We start from the raw sequence: 17,689 nt of genomic DNA on the forward strand, positions 1-17,689 counted from the left end.
TCTAGAGTCTAAGAAAATGTCGCTCCCTCCGCTGGGAATAAAAAGAAGTCTAATCTTCTCCTTTCCCCATCGATTTTTTCTACAATCGCAGTGTCTAAATTTGCGGGAAAAGTACCGGAAAAGTACCAAAAATGTCATAAATATATTATATTGATATCAATTTAATCACAAACCTTTCAATTAAACTAATTTAATCCTAAATCTATTGCATTTGTATCAATTTGGTCCTAAATCTTTTAATTAGACCAATTTAGTCCTAAATTTTGCATTCATGCCAATTTTGACTGACCAGTGCTGATTTGGTAATTCTCAAATAATTTTTTTATTAATTTTATTCTTTTTCTTTTTCTCTTCTTCTTTCTTGCGCTTCTTCTCTTGCGAAGCCTCGCCTAGCCTCTCCAAGGCTGTGAGCAAGGCTATGCTCGCCCAGATCTAGGCAAAACCACCTTGTCCACGACTCTCGAGCCTCGCCCATATGTCAACAAGGCCGAGCAAAGGTCGTGACCCTCACCGAAGCTTCATAGGCCCTAAACGTTGCGGGAGAAGAAGTCCAGGGAAAAAAAGAAAAAAAAGAAAATAAAAGGAAAAATAAAAAGAAAAAAAAATTAATAAAAAATTCTTAATATATACATATATATTTAAAGTTGTCACGTCAACGTTGGTCGGATGCCCAACACCAACCGGTGTTTATGTCAATGCCAGCCAATCAAAATTGGTTGGATGGGCTAAATCGATACCCATGTGAAAATGTTTAAGATTAAATTAGTTCAATTGAAAGATTTATGATTGAATTGGTATCAATGTAATTGGTTTATGACTTTTTTGATACTTTTTCCTTAAATCTGCAAAATAGAAAACATAATTCCCAAACCAAATTACATCGTTCAGTTTAGAGTAAAGCCATAGATATTGTTTGAGATCTAATTGTTGCAAAGTTAAAAGTACCTGGAGAGTGCGAAATTGATTTTCAGAAATTTATTGAGGGTCATCCATAAAGTTTCAGGTAAATGCTAAGTCAACTTGGTCGGTCTCCTCAACAGTTGCTCACATATGATAATATATCTCATCAAGATTTGTTATTGCCCACCAACTTTGTGAGTTGCTCATATATGATAATATATCTCATCAAGATTTGTTATTGCCCACCAACTTTGTGAGTTGCTCACATATGATAATATATCTCATCAAGATTTGTTATTGCCCACCAACTTTGACCGCATCATTGATGGAGAGAATCGTTTTCTTTACGTTGCCAAGACTTGAAGAGTCAAGCAAAAGAAGAGTAAGCGAACGTAGTGGATGAGATCACAACCCCAAAGCAGGAGAACAAGAAAGAAGAAATGTGTTTGAGTTGGTGATTGTATGCATGAAATGTATTTCAAGGTGGATGGGTTTATACTTAAAAAAAAATTGTATTTTCCTGTTTCTAGACTATATAAATGCATTCCATTAAAAAAATAATGGGTAGCTTCAAAATAATTAATCAGTTAGCTTCAAAGAGGTAAAATATAAAAATTTTCAATTGTTGCGTTGTAAAATTAAGATTTCAAAATAAGATCTAATTATATATTTTTAAATTAAGATAAAATACGTCACACATGGATTTTTTTTTCCTTTTTCTAATTTAGAATTTCTAATTAATATGGATTGAAGTTGATATATATATATATATATATATATATATATATATATATTTGTAGAGAATTGTCATCGCAAAGAATTTTATTTTTCCTATAATCTAGTACCTATGTTGTATATATTTTGTTGCATCTTCATAATCTTGAGGAATGTCCTCTCATGTTAGCATCGTAGTAACAAAGAAACACAATCACATTTACCAAAAGTTATTTTTTAAGAAAATAATCTAATCGAATTACAAGCATAATAGAGCTAATAGTTAAAGTGTTTGAAAACTCCTAAATTATTGCATTTGTGCTGATTTAGTTATAAACCTTTTTAATAATATCAATTTAGTCATAACTCATTTTACCTATAATTTAAGGCAACGTCTCTCCCTCCATGGAAAAACAAAAGTCTGGTCTTCTCCTTTCCAAACGATTTTTGATAGTTGGAATATCGGGGCAAAACTTAAAAGTCGATAGGGACAGGAGAAGACCTGACCCTTTGTCTTTTACGAAGGAGACTTCTTGGTAAACTCTAAAATACAACAATTCCAAAACATAATATTGCAACATAACTCTCGATCGTTAAACAACAATCTCTTCGTTTTTTAATGAATTTCATTAGTTTAACAACAAGAACTAATGATAACATTAACAAATTTCTCTCCAAATATCCTTAAATTTCTTTACAGACCCTTTAAAAGTCCCAAACTGCCTATGTATCGGATGACGCTTTTAATAAATGATGTGTGTCCCAACTCATTAACTTATTAATTAAGGCTCCCACTCTCACCACTACAAGCATCGGCAAGCTTTTTATTTAGTGCCCTTGGCTTTTGATTTCTTAAAATAGAACAAAACTTCACTTATTATCTTTTCTAATGAACTTTGAATGCATCATTGATAGAAAATAACAATGACGCAGGCTGCTTTCATTACACTGCCAAGACTGAGAAGTCAAGCAATAGCAAGCGCATGCAATGGGGGAGAGATCACAATTTTAAAACAGGAGAATGAGAAAAAAAGAAAAATCAACAAGAGTTTTGAGCTGGTGATTGTATGCATGAAATGCGTTTCAAGGTGGATGGGTTTATACTTGAAAATTTGTGTTTCTCTCTTTATAAACTATATTTATGCATTCTGAAAAAGAATAAAGTGTAGCTTCAAAATAATTAACCAACTAGCTTCAAAGAGGTAAAATATAAACATTTTCAATTGTTGTGTTACAAAATTGAGATTTCCAGATAAGATTCCATTACATACTCTTAAATTAAAACAAGATACATCACACATGGATATTTTTTTTCCTTTTTCTGGGCTAGAATTTCTATCTAATATGGATTGTGGTTGATATATATTTGTGGAGAATTATTGTCGCCAAGATTTTTATTTTTCCTTTTCCTTTTTCTGGTCAAACAACTGTAGTTATTGGCTTAGTTCAAGCTGTGGAGCTGGTGCTAGAGACTTGCATGAGACGATTCCATGACCAAGTCTTTGTGTGGTGCGGGGTAGTGCCCGTTTAAATTTTCCACATGGACGATTTATTTTACATATATTCCTTGAATCTTTCGTCGCTACTCATTGAGAAAAACAAGTCATTGTGGGCAAGACTGGCGCACAATTGTCACGGGAGAGCTGTTCTTACTTTCCAAACAATCCCTGAGAGAAAAAGTCTTGGTCTTCTCCTTTCCTAATCGAAGAAAGAGACTTCTTGTTAAACTCTATATTTGAAAGATTCCAAAACTTAACATTGCACCATAACTCAATGGTCGGGTGGCAATGATCGGTGAAAAGTCCAACTAGTTGACAAATTCCATCGGTTAACTTACGATAAGGTATAATTATCTTAGCACTTTCTTTCTACAGATCCATAGATTTCTTTGGAAAGACTAATTGAAAACCCCAGCTGCTGACCTAATTGGACGACGCATTGATAGATGATGTGCCAACCAACTCAATAACTTATTAATTAGGGCTTCGATGCTCTCTATCATAAGTTTCTACGAACTTTTTAAATGGACCATTTGCCAACTAATAATACAATTCTCCTTGTCAAATCTCCAATAGAAATCTGGCTGGAAGAAATGAATCAACAACGACAAATTGACACATGATGCTTACATGTGCAGGTCGAATCACATCAATAATGAGATGAAGTCTTGTGCTGAAGAGGTATAGCAATTTCGACCTGTCCACACGGCTACTCACATCTCACGATCCTCGACAGAGATGTTGAGTATTTGCCTGTCAGTATTTTTATTGACCATATAAGGTGCGGGAGGGTCACTAGAGTCATTGCAATCGACAGTAAACGTTGGGGCTTTCAATACGGCAGTCAGAACTGCTGTAGCTCAATCCAAAAGGGTGTGGAATCGAGAGGTTTCCACAGGAACTTTGGCATCCGGGCTTTATCTTTGAATAATCAGCTTCTGCTATGTGATTGCGGTATGGACCCAATACATCCGCAAGCACCACAACTTTCAAGAGTAGTATGTGGATGACCATGGTTCTTCCTTCAACACTCTGCATATGATATATATATTTTCTTTTGATGGATTAATCTGATGGGTTGGGGGTTGTATACAAGGAGAAGTATGGTGGGTTTGGTCTTCATCGTTTTTCTTTCGGTTCAAATAGCTGTAGTTATCTGCTCAGTTCAAGCTGCGGATTTAACATAAGCTGGTCCTACACGCCAGCATTAGACAATTCAATCATAATTCCGCGTGTGACGAAGTCCCGTGCAGTGCGGTGCACTGTACATTTTCCAAATGCATAATTTATTCGACATATTGGAATCTTTTGTCTCTACTCATCGAGAGGAACAAGTCATTGCGAGCCAGAGACTGGAGTACTCTTGTCCAAAAAGAGCTGTTCTTACTTTCCAAATATTCTCTGAAAGGATTCTTAGGATTTCAGAGTCTAAGGAAATATCTCTCTCTCTACCTCCGTGGGAAAACAGACGTCTGGTCTTCTCCTTTCCCAATCGATCTTTGATAGTTGGAATATTGGGGCAAAACTTAAAAGTTGATGGGAAAGGAGAAGACCTGGAACCTTCATCTTTTACGAAGAAAGAGACCCCTTGGTAAACTCCATAAACGACAACTCCAAAACAAAATATTGCTCTGTATCTCTCGATCGTTAAACACAATTCCTTCATTTTTTAACGAATTTCATCGGTTGAACAACAAGAATTAATGATAACCTTAGAAATTTTTCTCTAATATATCTTTAAATTTCTTTATAGACCCTTTGAAAGACCCAAACTCCCTATTGGTAAATGGTGTGTGTACCAACTCATTAATCTATTAATTAGGGCTCCCGTCCTCACCACCACAATCATCTACAAGTTTTTTCACTAGGGCCCTTGGGTTTTGATTTCTTAAAACAGAACAAAACTTCACTCCTTTTCTTTCTAAATAAACTTAAAGTAATTGTCCAATTTTGAAAATATCATGAAAAATTACATACATCCTGTATATGTTTCAAAAAAGATTTTTATGAATTTCGCATGATAAAAGTTTGATAAATATTTTTAAAAAAAGACTATTTTAGCGATATCAGTGATTATTTTTTAACAACGGTTTCTGAATATCAAAAACTTATTACGCGAAATCCTATTTGTTTAGAACGAGTTGATGGAGTAGGCATTATTGGTCCAGAAGAAGCAATAAATTGCCCCGTCCTTTATAGTCGCTACTGTTGTCATGGAAAAAGAGTTTGTTTTCTGTCAAAGAAGCATGCTTAACACAGCCTATAGCGTAAAGGCATTCGAGCCACGACAAATAGTTAAAATCATGGCAAAAAGTCATCAAAAAGCCCAAATTATGCCCACTGTGACATACTTGCTATAAAAAAATTGCATTACCAAAAATATGAAAGTTGTATATATGTAACACATTTACCCTCTATCAAGGTTTCGTCAATGAGTACTAATAAGAATATACCTACATAAACAACAAAAGGCAAATATTGTTGACAGAACGCCACATGGCTTAAGTAAAATTAAAACAACATCGTTTTGACTAAAAAATATTATGAAGAAATCTTGATGGTAGGTTAATGTATCATGCAGGTACAAGTTTAGAGTTTTTAATGTAAAAAAAAAAAAGGTAAAATGTCACAGCAAGCATAATTTGAATTTTCATATTACAATATATTCGATGGGAAATTTAATAGCAATATTGTGTTGCCTTTTGAGAGCTTACCTTGTACTCTAACAATTCTAGCACACATAAATAAATAGAACGTTTCTTTTTGATAAATAAACTCCATAATAGATAGAATTAATGAATGTCATATCTTTTAATAAGGGTAGTGTGGCAGAACTTCAATTAGATATAACAGATGTGATAATCCATCGACAAATTAACTTGGCCCAAGCCAGTCGACTCACCCCAGTAAGAAATTGTTAATTCATATCAGTTCGATTTCGATTTGAAATCTCAAAGAACGAGAACTAACCAACCTATATATAGAAGAAGAACAAAATCCGTTGTGTCTAAATTTGCAAAATAGAAAACATAATCCTCCAATGAAATTGCATCTTCCAGTTCAGAGTGAAGTCACAAATATGGTCCAAGATCTAATTGTTGCTAAGTAAAATGGACTTTGGGAGTCCGAAATTGATTTTCAAAAATTTATTAAGGGTCATCTGTAGAGTTTTAGGTAAATGCTAAGTCAACTTGGTCGGTCTCCTCGACAGTTTCTCATGTAGGACAATATGTCTCATCGGGATTTGTTATAGCCCGCCAACTTTGATTGCATCATTGATAGAGAGAGTATCAATGATGCAGACCGCTTTGAATTGCGGTGCCAAGACTTGAGAAGTCAAGCAAAACAAGAGTAAGCGTGTGCAACGGGGGAGAGACCACAACCCCAAAACAGAAGAACGAGAAAAGAAGAAAAAAAAACAAGAGCAGACTGATTTGAGCTGGTGATTGTATGCATGAAATGCATTTCAAGGTGGATGGATTTGTACTCGAAAAATTGTATATTTATGTTGTTAGACTATATATGTGCTTTTTAAAAAAGAATAACGTGTAGCTTCGAAATAAGAAATCGATTAGCTTCAAAGAGGTTAAATATAAAATTTTCAATTGTTGCGTTGCAAAATTCAGATTTCTAAATAAGATTCCTTTATATATTTTTAAATTAAGACAAGATACATCACAAGTGGACTTTTTTTCCTTTTTTTCTAGGCTAGAATTTCTAATTAATATGGATTATGGTTGATATGTATTGCGAAGAATTATCATCACAAAGGAGGCACATTTCTCGCGACAATTGTTCTCACTTGAATTCTAGTGCTAATCCCATTCAGTCTTCAAATCCAATACACTATCCTCATAGCCTGACATGTAATTATTAATTTCCCAACTGTCGACTCGAGTTTGGCTTCTAAAATCCCATCGAGGCTTGGCTTAAGTAGCCTCCACGAAAGCTGTTTTTCATTGATTTTGTGAATCAAAAAGGGGTGTTTATTCAAAACTCCCTCGTGACCAGCACGTGTTTTCAAGGGTAGATTTGAGTGTCAAAATGCCTCCTTTTAAAAGAAATAAATTCAAATTTATTTCTTTTAAAGAAATACCTTATTTTTGCACAGCCTTCTAGGGCGATCATGCCTTTCTATCCTCTAACATCCTTTCTAATACGGATTTTCAATCTATGTATTATCTTGACACGTCTCCTCTAATTTTGTAACTTTTCTCTTTTCTTCCCCGAAGCATCGTCTTCCACTAGTACCCCTTCAAGGTTCTCATCTTTGTGTTTTGTCTTCTTGTTTTACCCTACTTTCACATTCTCTCTGCGATTCCTTTCATCTACGCCTCGTCACTTGCCATGGCACCCAAAAAAGCCTCCAACTACTACTCATAAGACTACCTTAGCAAGTTGATCGCTCTTTAAAAAGGGGAGCATGCTAAAGATTGTCGTTTTGGTCTATTAAGTGAGGTTGAAGATGTGACAGACTACTTCCTTCTGGGTCCCAACATTATTGACTATAATAGAATTCCTTCCTTAGTTAAATCTTGCTTTCCCACTAAGCGCGAGACTTTGGCTTTCCAAAACAACTCTTTCCGAGACATCTGAGTCTTTAACCTCTCCTCAATTTCGTGGATTCCCCTCATTTGAATCAGATTTCCACAAATAATATCTTCGATTAAGGGATAGCGAGCCAACCTGACTGGCTTGGATGAATGTTGGGATTGAGAAAACACTTGCGATCAGCATGTCTTCCTATGACGTAAATCGTGGACTAATGGGGTATGCATAAGCTTATGGTCCACATTAGTTAACAGTTTCATTTTCCCTTAGGGACCCTTGATTGTTACTTTGCTGGACATGTATACCATAACCGATTTTCAATTACTTGGCCATTCTATTGAGTAGGCTCAATTGCAAATACATATGCAATATTATCTCTCATTCAAACGTCATTCCTATAATTATGATGTAACATCTCTAGGTTCATCATTAAACTAACAAAGGGGACTTGTATTAATACAATAGCACAACCAAAAAGAACTTATTGTCCAAATCAATTTTCTATTCCTACAAACCATGAGTGACATCTAACAATATATCATGACTACTCAAACAGTGTTTTTAAAATATAATGAACATGTCAGCTTTGACGACCTTATAATTCAATCATTCTATCTCACAATGTCCCGATCAATCAAATGCCATGAAACTATTGATCAAGTCACCAATTCAATCATATGCACAAATTTAATGGACATATATTTCTTCGAGACATGAACCATTCATTCTCGATTACAACCCTAGCCGAAAATTTCAATACAATGTCACGATTAGATCGCATAGGACATCAATCTTGCATAATAAGAAGACAGATCCCATATTGCGCACGCATGTGCCTTCGTATGTAAACAAACTATAACCATCAAGTATAGAGACGATTCAACGAAGCAGTTAATCACTAATATTCTTTCGATACCTAATCTTATTTAAATATTAAATAAAGCATTTACACGGCATTTTATACCAATCACGAGTTCTATGATTCAATTCCTAATTAGACTAAGGAAATAGAAATCCAAGCATCACAAAAGTGCATTTGGAATAAGTTAATATTTGCTTCCAAGAAGTTAAATACAACTTCTTCTTTTTTCTTTTTCTTTTTTGGGTTTTTCGGGGTTTATATTCATTTGCGTTGAAAACTAATCAAAAAGCATATTTTTTTTTTGTCTTTTTCTATTTTTGGAAAATAAAATCCATTTTTTGGGATTTTTTTATTTTTCTGGAAATATAAACCATTTATTATTTTTTTTCATTTTTATTATTAAAATATTTTTTAACAAAAAAATATTATATTATAAAAAGGATCGGGGTCGGATTCCCGGGTCGAGATTGATCCAAATCGTAAGCCGGGGATGACTGCGACGAGCGGCGCCAGTCTTCGTTGGGGAGACGCCGCAGGTCAGCAGCCAGCAAAGAACTCCGGCGGTGGGCTGCAGCTCGTCGTCGAAGGACCAGCGATCACAACAGTGGGGGTGGCGAGCAGCAGCGGCAGGTTCGACGGCGAGCAGGAGGCGTGAAACTTGGTTCGCAGCCACCGACTCGGGCTCTGATCCGCGGGAGGGTTGGCGATTACGAGCAGCAACTCGACAGGGACAGCATCGGGGGATGGCGGCACGGCTCGAGGGACCAACAGCCCGGCAAGGATGGCGTTGTGTAGTGGGCAGCAACTTGTCGTCGATGGACCAAAAGGCGACAGCTACAGGCGGCGACCGAAACAACGTCAACAAGCGAGGCCGTCGACGGCGGGACAGCGGTGACGTGAGGCCAAACACCTGTGCTACCCATGGTGGCGAAGCTCAGTCCTGCGGCCCTCTCCTTCTCTCTCAGATCTGGAACCGAACCCCCTCAGATCTCCTATCGGATCTCAGCCTCTCTTTTTCAGATCTAGGTTTCTCTCTCACCGCCCTTCTCCAATCTTGCTCACTCACACAAACCTCTCTCGAATCTCAGCCTCACAAGCTAACGCTCTCCCTCTATTCAGATCTCGGCCAGATCTGATCAAACGCCCTCATATCTGGCCTTGCTCAGATCTCCCCACCTTAGATCTCCGGCTTGCTCTCTCTCGGACCTCCCCTGATGTCGAGCTTGTTGCCTTCGATCTCTCTCTCTCTCTCTCTCTCTCTCTCTCTCTCTCTCTCTCTGCATGTGTCCTTGGCCTCCCCGCCGACGCCCTATTTATAGGCAAGGAGGCTGATCGGCAGAGGTGCTTGGACTGTCGGTCCTTGGCGCTCCGAGTAGCCTTTTCCGGCCGAACCGGTGTCCCACCAGTCGAGGCGGCTCTAGCTAGTCCGCCTCCTCTACCGCATTGAAAACGGATCCCTCCGTCTGCGCCGCTCCACGTGCGTCGTCGTTCTTCTCTTCTGTTCGGGCTCGCGGGTGTCCGACCTCCTCTTCGCATGTTGCAGAGGCAAGGGAGGAAGAAGACAAGGAGGAGGGGGGCGGGCCAAGGAAAAAAAAAGGCCTTGAGCCCGCGTGGGTGAAAAAGAAGAAGAAGGGGAGTTGGGCGTGAAGGCCCAGCCCCCGCAGGCCTTTTTCTTTTCTTTTTTAATATATATATAATTCTATTTATCCAAAATAAGGTAAGAAAAAGGAAAATAAAATTGGAAAATAAAATTTAATGGATGCAAATAAAAACTAAGACCTAAGTGATGCGAAAATCATTTTTGTTAGGGTCAAATTGGTCCCTAATTTTCTTATGCAATTTAATTTAAAATACCTAGTCACAATTTATATATATACTTAGTCAAAATTTAGGTGTCAATGAGGATACCGACTCTTCAGGTAACGGTGATTGAGACTGTGTCATATTTACTAGAAAAATTCGATTCTCTCCAGAACTTTAGAGGCAAAAAAGTTATCATAGAACAACAATAGAAGTAACGGACACAAAAAGGATGCAACTTGCTTTGATTGTAAGAAAATCGGGCATATTAAGATCGACAATCCCACTAACAAGAGAAGGAGGACGAGATCAAAGAAATACAAGGCAAAGAAATTGAGTTGGAGCAGTCTTAGTATCTCTAGAGAAGGAGAGAGAAAAAAAAAGGCAACCTTGTGTGATGGTCGATTCCCATGCTACAGAAGAGGTAAACTCTTGATTGTGATGCTTTTCGATGATGATTTTGATTTTGCATTTAAAGAAATGTGTGTTGAATCAGGGAAATGGTTCTTTAAAGGAACAAAATACTGTTTTGAATAAAGTAATTGCGTTTTATACAATGTTCCCCATAAGATCAGGGCGAAATACTTGATATAGAATGGATACAAAGAGAAGGGAGATGTTATTGTCTATGGAACTCTACCAAAGTATAAAATGAGACGTTGAAAATTACTAAACATTAAAAATTTGAATTGATCTGGCAAATTATTTCCGGATATTAATCGTTGTCGAGCATTGAAAATGACCCATTTCCAGTTTGATCTTAGACCACATGGCAGCATCGATAGCACATTAAGAATCAGAAACAGAGATTGCTGACACTATGGACGAAGAACAAAACATGCATATTGAGTGATCAATGCTATATAAGGGCAACATACTCTCAGTACTGCAACATCAAATATGAAAGAACGGAAGCATACAATATCGAGATTATTTATGCGGTTTATTATCCTGAGAAATCAGTTTTCACGAACCATGCTAGATACATGGTACGTGTTTTCTCGACATGTTCCTTTATTTTTTTGTCTGCAATTTTTCTCAAAGGACTACATGAAAATGAACCCAGACATTCGGCCTGGCCTGCATACCGAATTCTGCTAGATGCATGGAATGCGATTAATCTAGAGATAACCCTTTCCTTTGCAGCACTGGATGGCTCCATCGAACATGTCCTCGATCCCGTACTTATACTCGAAACCGGCATCCAATAGCTTCCTCGACGCAAGGCTGGCGAACCTGGGGCCTTTCACTTCCTTCAAGGACCTACAAAGATTTGTAAAACTCTGCTCTCAGTTCAAGAACAGTAATGGTAGATCTGTTAGATTATAAAATAAGATATGATAGGACTTACTCCGGCGAGGGTATCTGAAACTCTGGGTATCTTTCCGAGAGAAACTTGGACATCTCTTCGATGGTCATCGTGGCCGAGGAACATATGTACCGCCCCTTTGCGTCGGGGTGCTCGAAGAGGAAGATGTGTGCTCTCACCACATCGTCCACATGAACGAGACACATTTTGAGGAGAAAAGAGTAGTCGTTCTCATTCCCTGATGATTTCGAACGGGATTTATTGCAGCCAATTTAAGATTTTAAGAAGGGTGTGTCATCGAAATGAACATGAACATATGCATGGATAGATAAAAGTCTCGTCTTCCTTTGACTTGTATTTGATATTGAATATAGAAACATTGTCAAATTATGGAATTTCTGCATCTGTTTGGTGATCAAATCAGTCAAATTCATTATGAATTTGACTATAATATGGTACAAGGAAAATTGTTCAAAAATTTTTAAACCTACTATCCGTAGGTCAATTTAGTCCTAAATATTTTTATTTCCATATTATCTATTGAATTCAAACCTAAACTTTATTTACAATGTGCAGATTTAGTCCTAAATCTTTGACAATATGTTAATTTAGTTTTACAACAATTAATCAATTTAGTATTAAAACCTTTTAATAATTTGCTAATGTGGCATTCTGGTCAAATATCCAAATAATATGCTTATGAATGAATTGACAAATCAAGATGAGTGCTAAAAAAATCATAAATATATTACATTGGTAAGAAGTCAGTCTCAAATTTTTTGATTTGATCAATTTAATACTAAATCACTTTGGTACCAATTGAATTTATATGGCTAATTTAAAATGGAAATTACTAACGTGGATGTTGATCATTGTATATGACACGACTAGTGTTCACGTGGACATTTTCTAAAAATTTAATATTTTTTAAATTTTTTTTAATTTTTTTTTTTCCCTTTCCTTTTTTTTTCTTCTTTTTCTTTTCTTCTTTTTTTTTTTTCACTATGGCCGGCGAGGGTGGCAAAAGCAAGCCAGCCACTGGTGAGGGTCCCAGCCCTTGTCTGGCCTCACCTAGATAGGGAGATGAAGGAAAGGGATTCACTTCTCGCCATTCCTTATCTAGAGAAGACAAATCCCATGGAAGACATGAAGAGGATGGTGCGGCTGCCTCATCAATGCGATCGAGCGATTGCCTCCCACAATCATCGATTCTTGGAAGCGCACACTCCTCAAGTCGGCTGACTTCAAGACCTCTTTCCTCTCTCAATGCGCTTCTTCTTCTTCTTGAGATTCACCTATCAGGTCAATCTCACTTGATGCAGGCAAGGCGTGCCTCGCTAGGGCCTCGTCGACCGCAAGTGAGGCCACTTTCGCCAACAGCCGGCTAGGCTATGGCAAGGTTAGCCTTGCCCGGTGGTTGAGGTATCCTCATCCACGGTTGCTTGCACCTCGCCTTCATTTGGGCGAGGGTTACAATCCTCATCAACCATAGTGGAAAGGAAAAAAAGAAGGACAAAAAAGAGGGAAAAAAAGAAAATAAAAATAAAAATAAATAAAAAAATGAAAAAATTAAAATTAGAAAAATGTTGACGTCAATGCCAACCATGGTACCATGTAGGACGATTAGAGTCTTTGTTAGTAATTTTGGCCTAAATTAGTCGGATAGACTCAATTGATACCAATGAAAATGTTTATAACTAAATTGGTCCAATTAAAAGACTTAAGTCCAAATTGATACCAATGCAAATTGCTTAGGAATTTTTAGTGTTTTCCAAAATTTTCAAAAGATTTAAAACAAAATTGAAAAAGAAAAATTTAAGACTAAAATAGCAAATCTTCAAATAATTTAGGACTAAATTGATAAATTAAAAATTTAGGATTGAATCGGCTATAATACGATAAGTTTAGGAATTTTTGAACAATTATCTCGTATGGTACATGTATTATGATTTGTTATTGCAAAGTGTATATGTCATGTAAATTAAGATTATATGAATCATTAGTTATGAGAGTTCTACTGTGGTCACACATTATCAACGGTCCATATAAACTTAGCTTAAGGATCGTGTGATATGTTTTGTGCAGCACATACCTAATACCAAAGCCAGCGCAATCTGAACAGATCCGGCGAATTTGGGACAAATGAAGGGTCCATGGACCAACGTGGGAACCACTGTCACCACTTCCAGCCCGTGCCTCTCTCCGAACTCGAGAACCGCCTTCTCGGTCAACGTCTTTGAGATTGCGTACGAGGCTGCAAGCATCGGCACTTCTCTGAGGGACTTGACATCGCTCCAGGTGTCCTCATCCTGTATCTCAGCGTTGGAGTTGTTAAACTGAACTGCAGCCGAGCTTGAAGTGTACACGACCCGCTTCACGGTCTTGGAATTCAAGCAGGCCCTCAGGATGCCTAACGCTCCATCAATGCATCTTTTGGTGACGACTGGCTCTGGCTCTCTGTCCTCAAAGTCCACCGGGGTGGCGACGTGGAAGACTCCGACACAACCATCAATGGCTGGGCCGAAACTCTCGGGATTGCCGAGGTCAGCGATGAGGATTCGGAGCCTTTCCGATGCTCCTGGTAGATTTTTCAAGAAGTCGGTATCTCTGCTGCCATCTGATCAGAAAGTATTTTTAATCGCGTCATGAATAAAACCTTCAAACACTTAATTGGATATCAACGCTTCAATGGGAGAAACTGGTCCAGGAAAAATCCACTAATGCAGCACTTGACTTATTCAGAAAATGCTCTAGGTTACACCATAAAACTCAGCAAAACATGGACTGCAAGAAAAGCTGATTCAAGAGATCCTATTCTAGCCGCCACCGCATACGGTGCATGTACATCTCAGTCTTATAAGAAAAACCAGATCATCGTGAACCGATTCCATTGCCATTAACTTAACCCATATTTAGTTCATCTTGTGCGTCTTCAGGCTTGAAAAGGCAGCAAAAAGGGGTTGCCAAGGGCCTATTTAGTAACTATTTTGTTTCCGGAAATAATTCTTGATCAGAAATGATTATTTTTTATTCTATTCCTCATAAGAATTTCTAAACATTTGAAGGCATTTGGTAATGGCCTGAAAATCTCTATTCTAGGAATAGAATTGCATTTGGTATCCCCCTCAAAATTTCTAATTCAAACCATTTTCGTTTCATTTTTTAATTATTTTTTTTTGCTTTTTTTTTTTTTTCTCTTCTTCTTCAAGCTTTGGCCGATCGTTGGCCTCCTAACCGGTGACCGGCTAGAGTAGCGTCAATCATCTCGAGGGCCATTGACCTTACTAGAGTGTCACTAGCCCCCAGCAACCTTGCTGGAGCGTCGTTGGCCCCTAACGACATCGTGCCTCATTGGCCAAGCTTGACCGGCAGTTGGACAAGGCTTGATCAAGCCTCACCCATGAAGCAAAGCCAGCTTGGTGGCTAGGCGAGCCTCCGGCAAGCTCGTTGAACCCCGTCCAACCAATCGAGCCTCACCTGACTAGGCAAAGCTGGCCGATGGCTAGGCGATTCTCCAACGAGCTCATCGAACCTCGTCCAACCAATCGTCAGCGACTGGCGACAACAGTGGAAACAGAAGAGAGAAAAGGAAGAAGAAAAAGAGGAAAAGAAGAAAAAGAGAAAAAGAAAGTTGAGCTAGCTTGATTCTAGAATTGTTCTCGAAATGAAGAAATAACTTTCTTTTACTCCTTGATTTTTTTTTTGGGAACAAAAAAATTACCAAATAGATTTATGTTCTTCTTTTGTTCCCAAGAACCAAAAAATGAAATTAGATATGGTTTGATCAATTGCCAAAGACACCCTAAACTTCCTAAGTGGACAAAAGGTACGCAAGTTTTCTGCTTTGGTAGGCCACCCAACTTTTTCTGCACTTATTTCTCCATATGCACAAGACCACTCGAAGCACACTATAGTCCCATGTTCAAGCTGGAAAAAATCAGAGAGACTTACCCGAGTCGGGTCTGACTGTAGTCCGGACCGAGTAACCACGTTCAAGGAGCCTCATGATGAGCCATGAAGCAATGAAGCCAGTACCACCCGTCACGCACACTGTCCCTTTGTTGTCCTCCATAGTTCGAAGAAGTGTAAAGCTTGAAGTTTCACAAAGCAGCGAACTTTATCAAGTGCGACCTTGATGTTTGGCTGGCAAGAGTGTTGCGCACGTCACAGGCCTATAGACTTTGACATCGAACTGTCCACCCTTTACTAGAGTCAGCCTAAACTCGATCTTACCCTCGACCTGTCCCTGATTCGACCCACCATAGATCCACAACTAGTTTGCTTTTCATACTAGTAGAGAGAGGTTATCACAGATGGTCAACCCCTACAATACAACATAGCCCTCTCTTTTTTTAAGGACTCACTCGCTAGATTTGTGCTTCACGGTTCTTCCTTCTTTTATTGATTTAACATTCTGGAGCATTGTATCCGTCACTCCCTATTGGTCTCAGTCCCAATGTGAACGCGTGCACATGCCGATACACTGTACATGGACGGTGTTTTAAAACGTTGGGAAAAGGTTTCATAATCAATTCGCATCCTCACTTTTTAACAATAATGATCTGCTTCCGAAGTTCAAGCACTGGACGCTAGAACTTCGAATTGCATCTGCCGTCCAATGCTATTTTTGTCCAATCTATCTACCAAAGCGGCATGTTCTTTCCAGAAAATAAGGAAAGACGGGGAAGCTTGGAGACACACACAGACAATCTAGCGGGAGATAAGCGCAGAAAATGAAATTGATACATATGATTTATGTGATTCGACCTAGTTTGCCTAATCCCGGGGAAATAGATGGACAAGATGCTCGATTATGATCAACAACAGCGTATTACAATGACTCAAGACAAAGTTTTGTGACCCTCATTACACGGTATGGTGATGGTGTTGTGGAGTTTGATAGAAGAAAATAATATTTAAGTGCAAAACTTTTACTACTAATGGCATATATGTAATTTTTATGTAACACAAGGAATAGAGCTTTTATTGTTGCTAATACAAGCAAGTAATTTTCATCATAACTATGTATGCCCTATACTCTTGCTATCTATATTGTAGCACCATGGTTTTTCTCCATCTGATTTATTGAAACAGTTTTCATATAAAAAAATTTCTTGTTTTCTTCTTTATTTTTTCTCTTCAAACATCCACAATCGAAACATATAGTTTCCCAAATTCTAATAAAAAAGATAGGAAGTGTTTACTTCACAAACTCCCTGAGCTCTCTCTTGAATTAGGCTTTTCATTCTAAGTGAAATAGATCGAAAAACAAACTTAGAACTCAATCCTACGTGTCTTAAGGGTGAGTAAGACAAACCGATTGAGCAATTGGACGAGGAACCTCTCGGACTGGACTTAACCGATCAGTTGGGTCCGATTCCTGAAAGTGCCAGTCCATCTCTCAATTCTAGGGGGGAATCGGACTAACAGGACTAGACCGACTATATATATTTCTTTGTAAAATTGAGGGAAGAGAGATGCGTGAATAAATTTGGTTTGCTCCCATTAGTGCTTAAATCTCTCGGTCTTCTTTCTTTTTGTTCATATTTTCCTTTTGAGTTTGGCTGAGTTGACCATCACTATATAATGACTGCTCATTTTGCGATGAAACCGGTTGACTTTTTCAACCGGTTTCATCTCACCCAACTTTTATTTTATTTTATTGCAAGCTTAAATTGAGAGATAAAATCTCAAGAGGGCCTACACAATCAATTTTCATGAATATGATGAAAAATTAATTAGAATAATTACAAGTAAAAAATATTATCACCTAAAAGAAATTGTTAATGTCATTATATAGATCTATTAAATTTACAAGATGAAAAAGCACTTGAAACGTTGGCTTTGCAATTAATAACAAATTCATTGTTGGCTTCTCAGTTCTTTCGCCAAAATTAAATTGCTTTAGAAAGACTCTTTAGTGACCTAAAATTAAGACCACTGATATCGATTATGCATAAAATGAATGAAGTAATGAACCGACCAAAAAAAAAATGAAGTAATGAAAAGAACAAAATAAGGATAATGCATTAGTAGAGAAGAAAATTTACCCCA

The 17,689-nt window shown here is 37.8% G+C and overlaps 1 protein-coding gene across 1 annotated transcript; it reads right to left on the reverse strand.

Annotated features, from left to right (window-relative positions):
* Positions 1 to 11,447: 11,447 nt before the first annotated feature.
* Positions 11,448 to 15,707, reverse strand: LOC120293204 (vestitone reductase-like). The gene is made up of 4 exons (XM_039312167.1): positions 15,587 to 15,707; positions 13,728 to 14,252; positions 11,678 to 11,873; positions 11,448 to 11,589 (listed from the first exon to the last, which is right to left on the reverse strand). Exons 1-4 carry the CDS (start codon positions 15,705 to 15,707, stop codon positions 11,448 to 11,450), a joined length of 984 nt encoding a protein of 327 aa, XP_039168101.1.
* Between the last annotated feature and the right edge of the window lie 1,982 nt (positions 15,708 to 17,689).

This window comes from Eucalyptus grandis, chromosome 5, assembly GCF_016545825.1.
Source record: "Eucalyptus grandis isolate ANBG69807.140 chromosome 5, ASM1654582v1, whole genome shotgun sequence".
In the NCBI taxonomy this organism is placed as follows: Eukaryota; Viridiplantae; Streptophyta; class Magnoliopsida; order Myrtales; family Myrtaceae; genus Eucalyptus; species Eucalyptus grandis.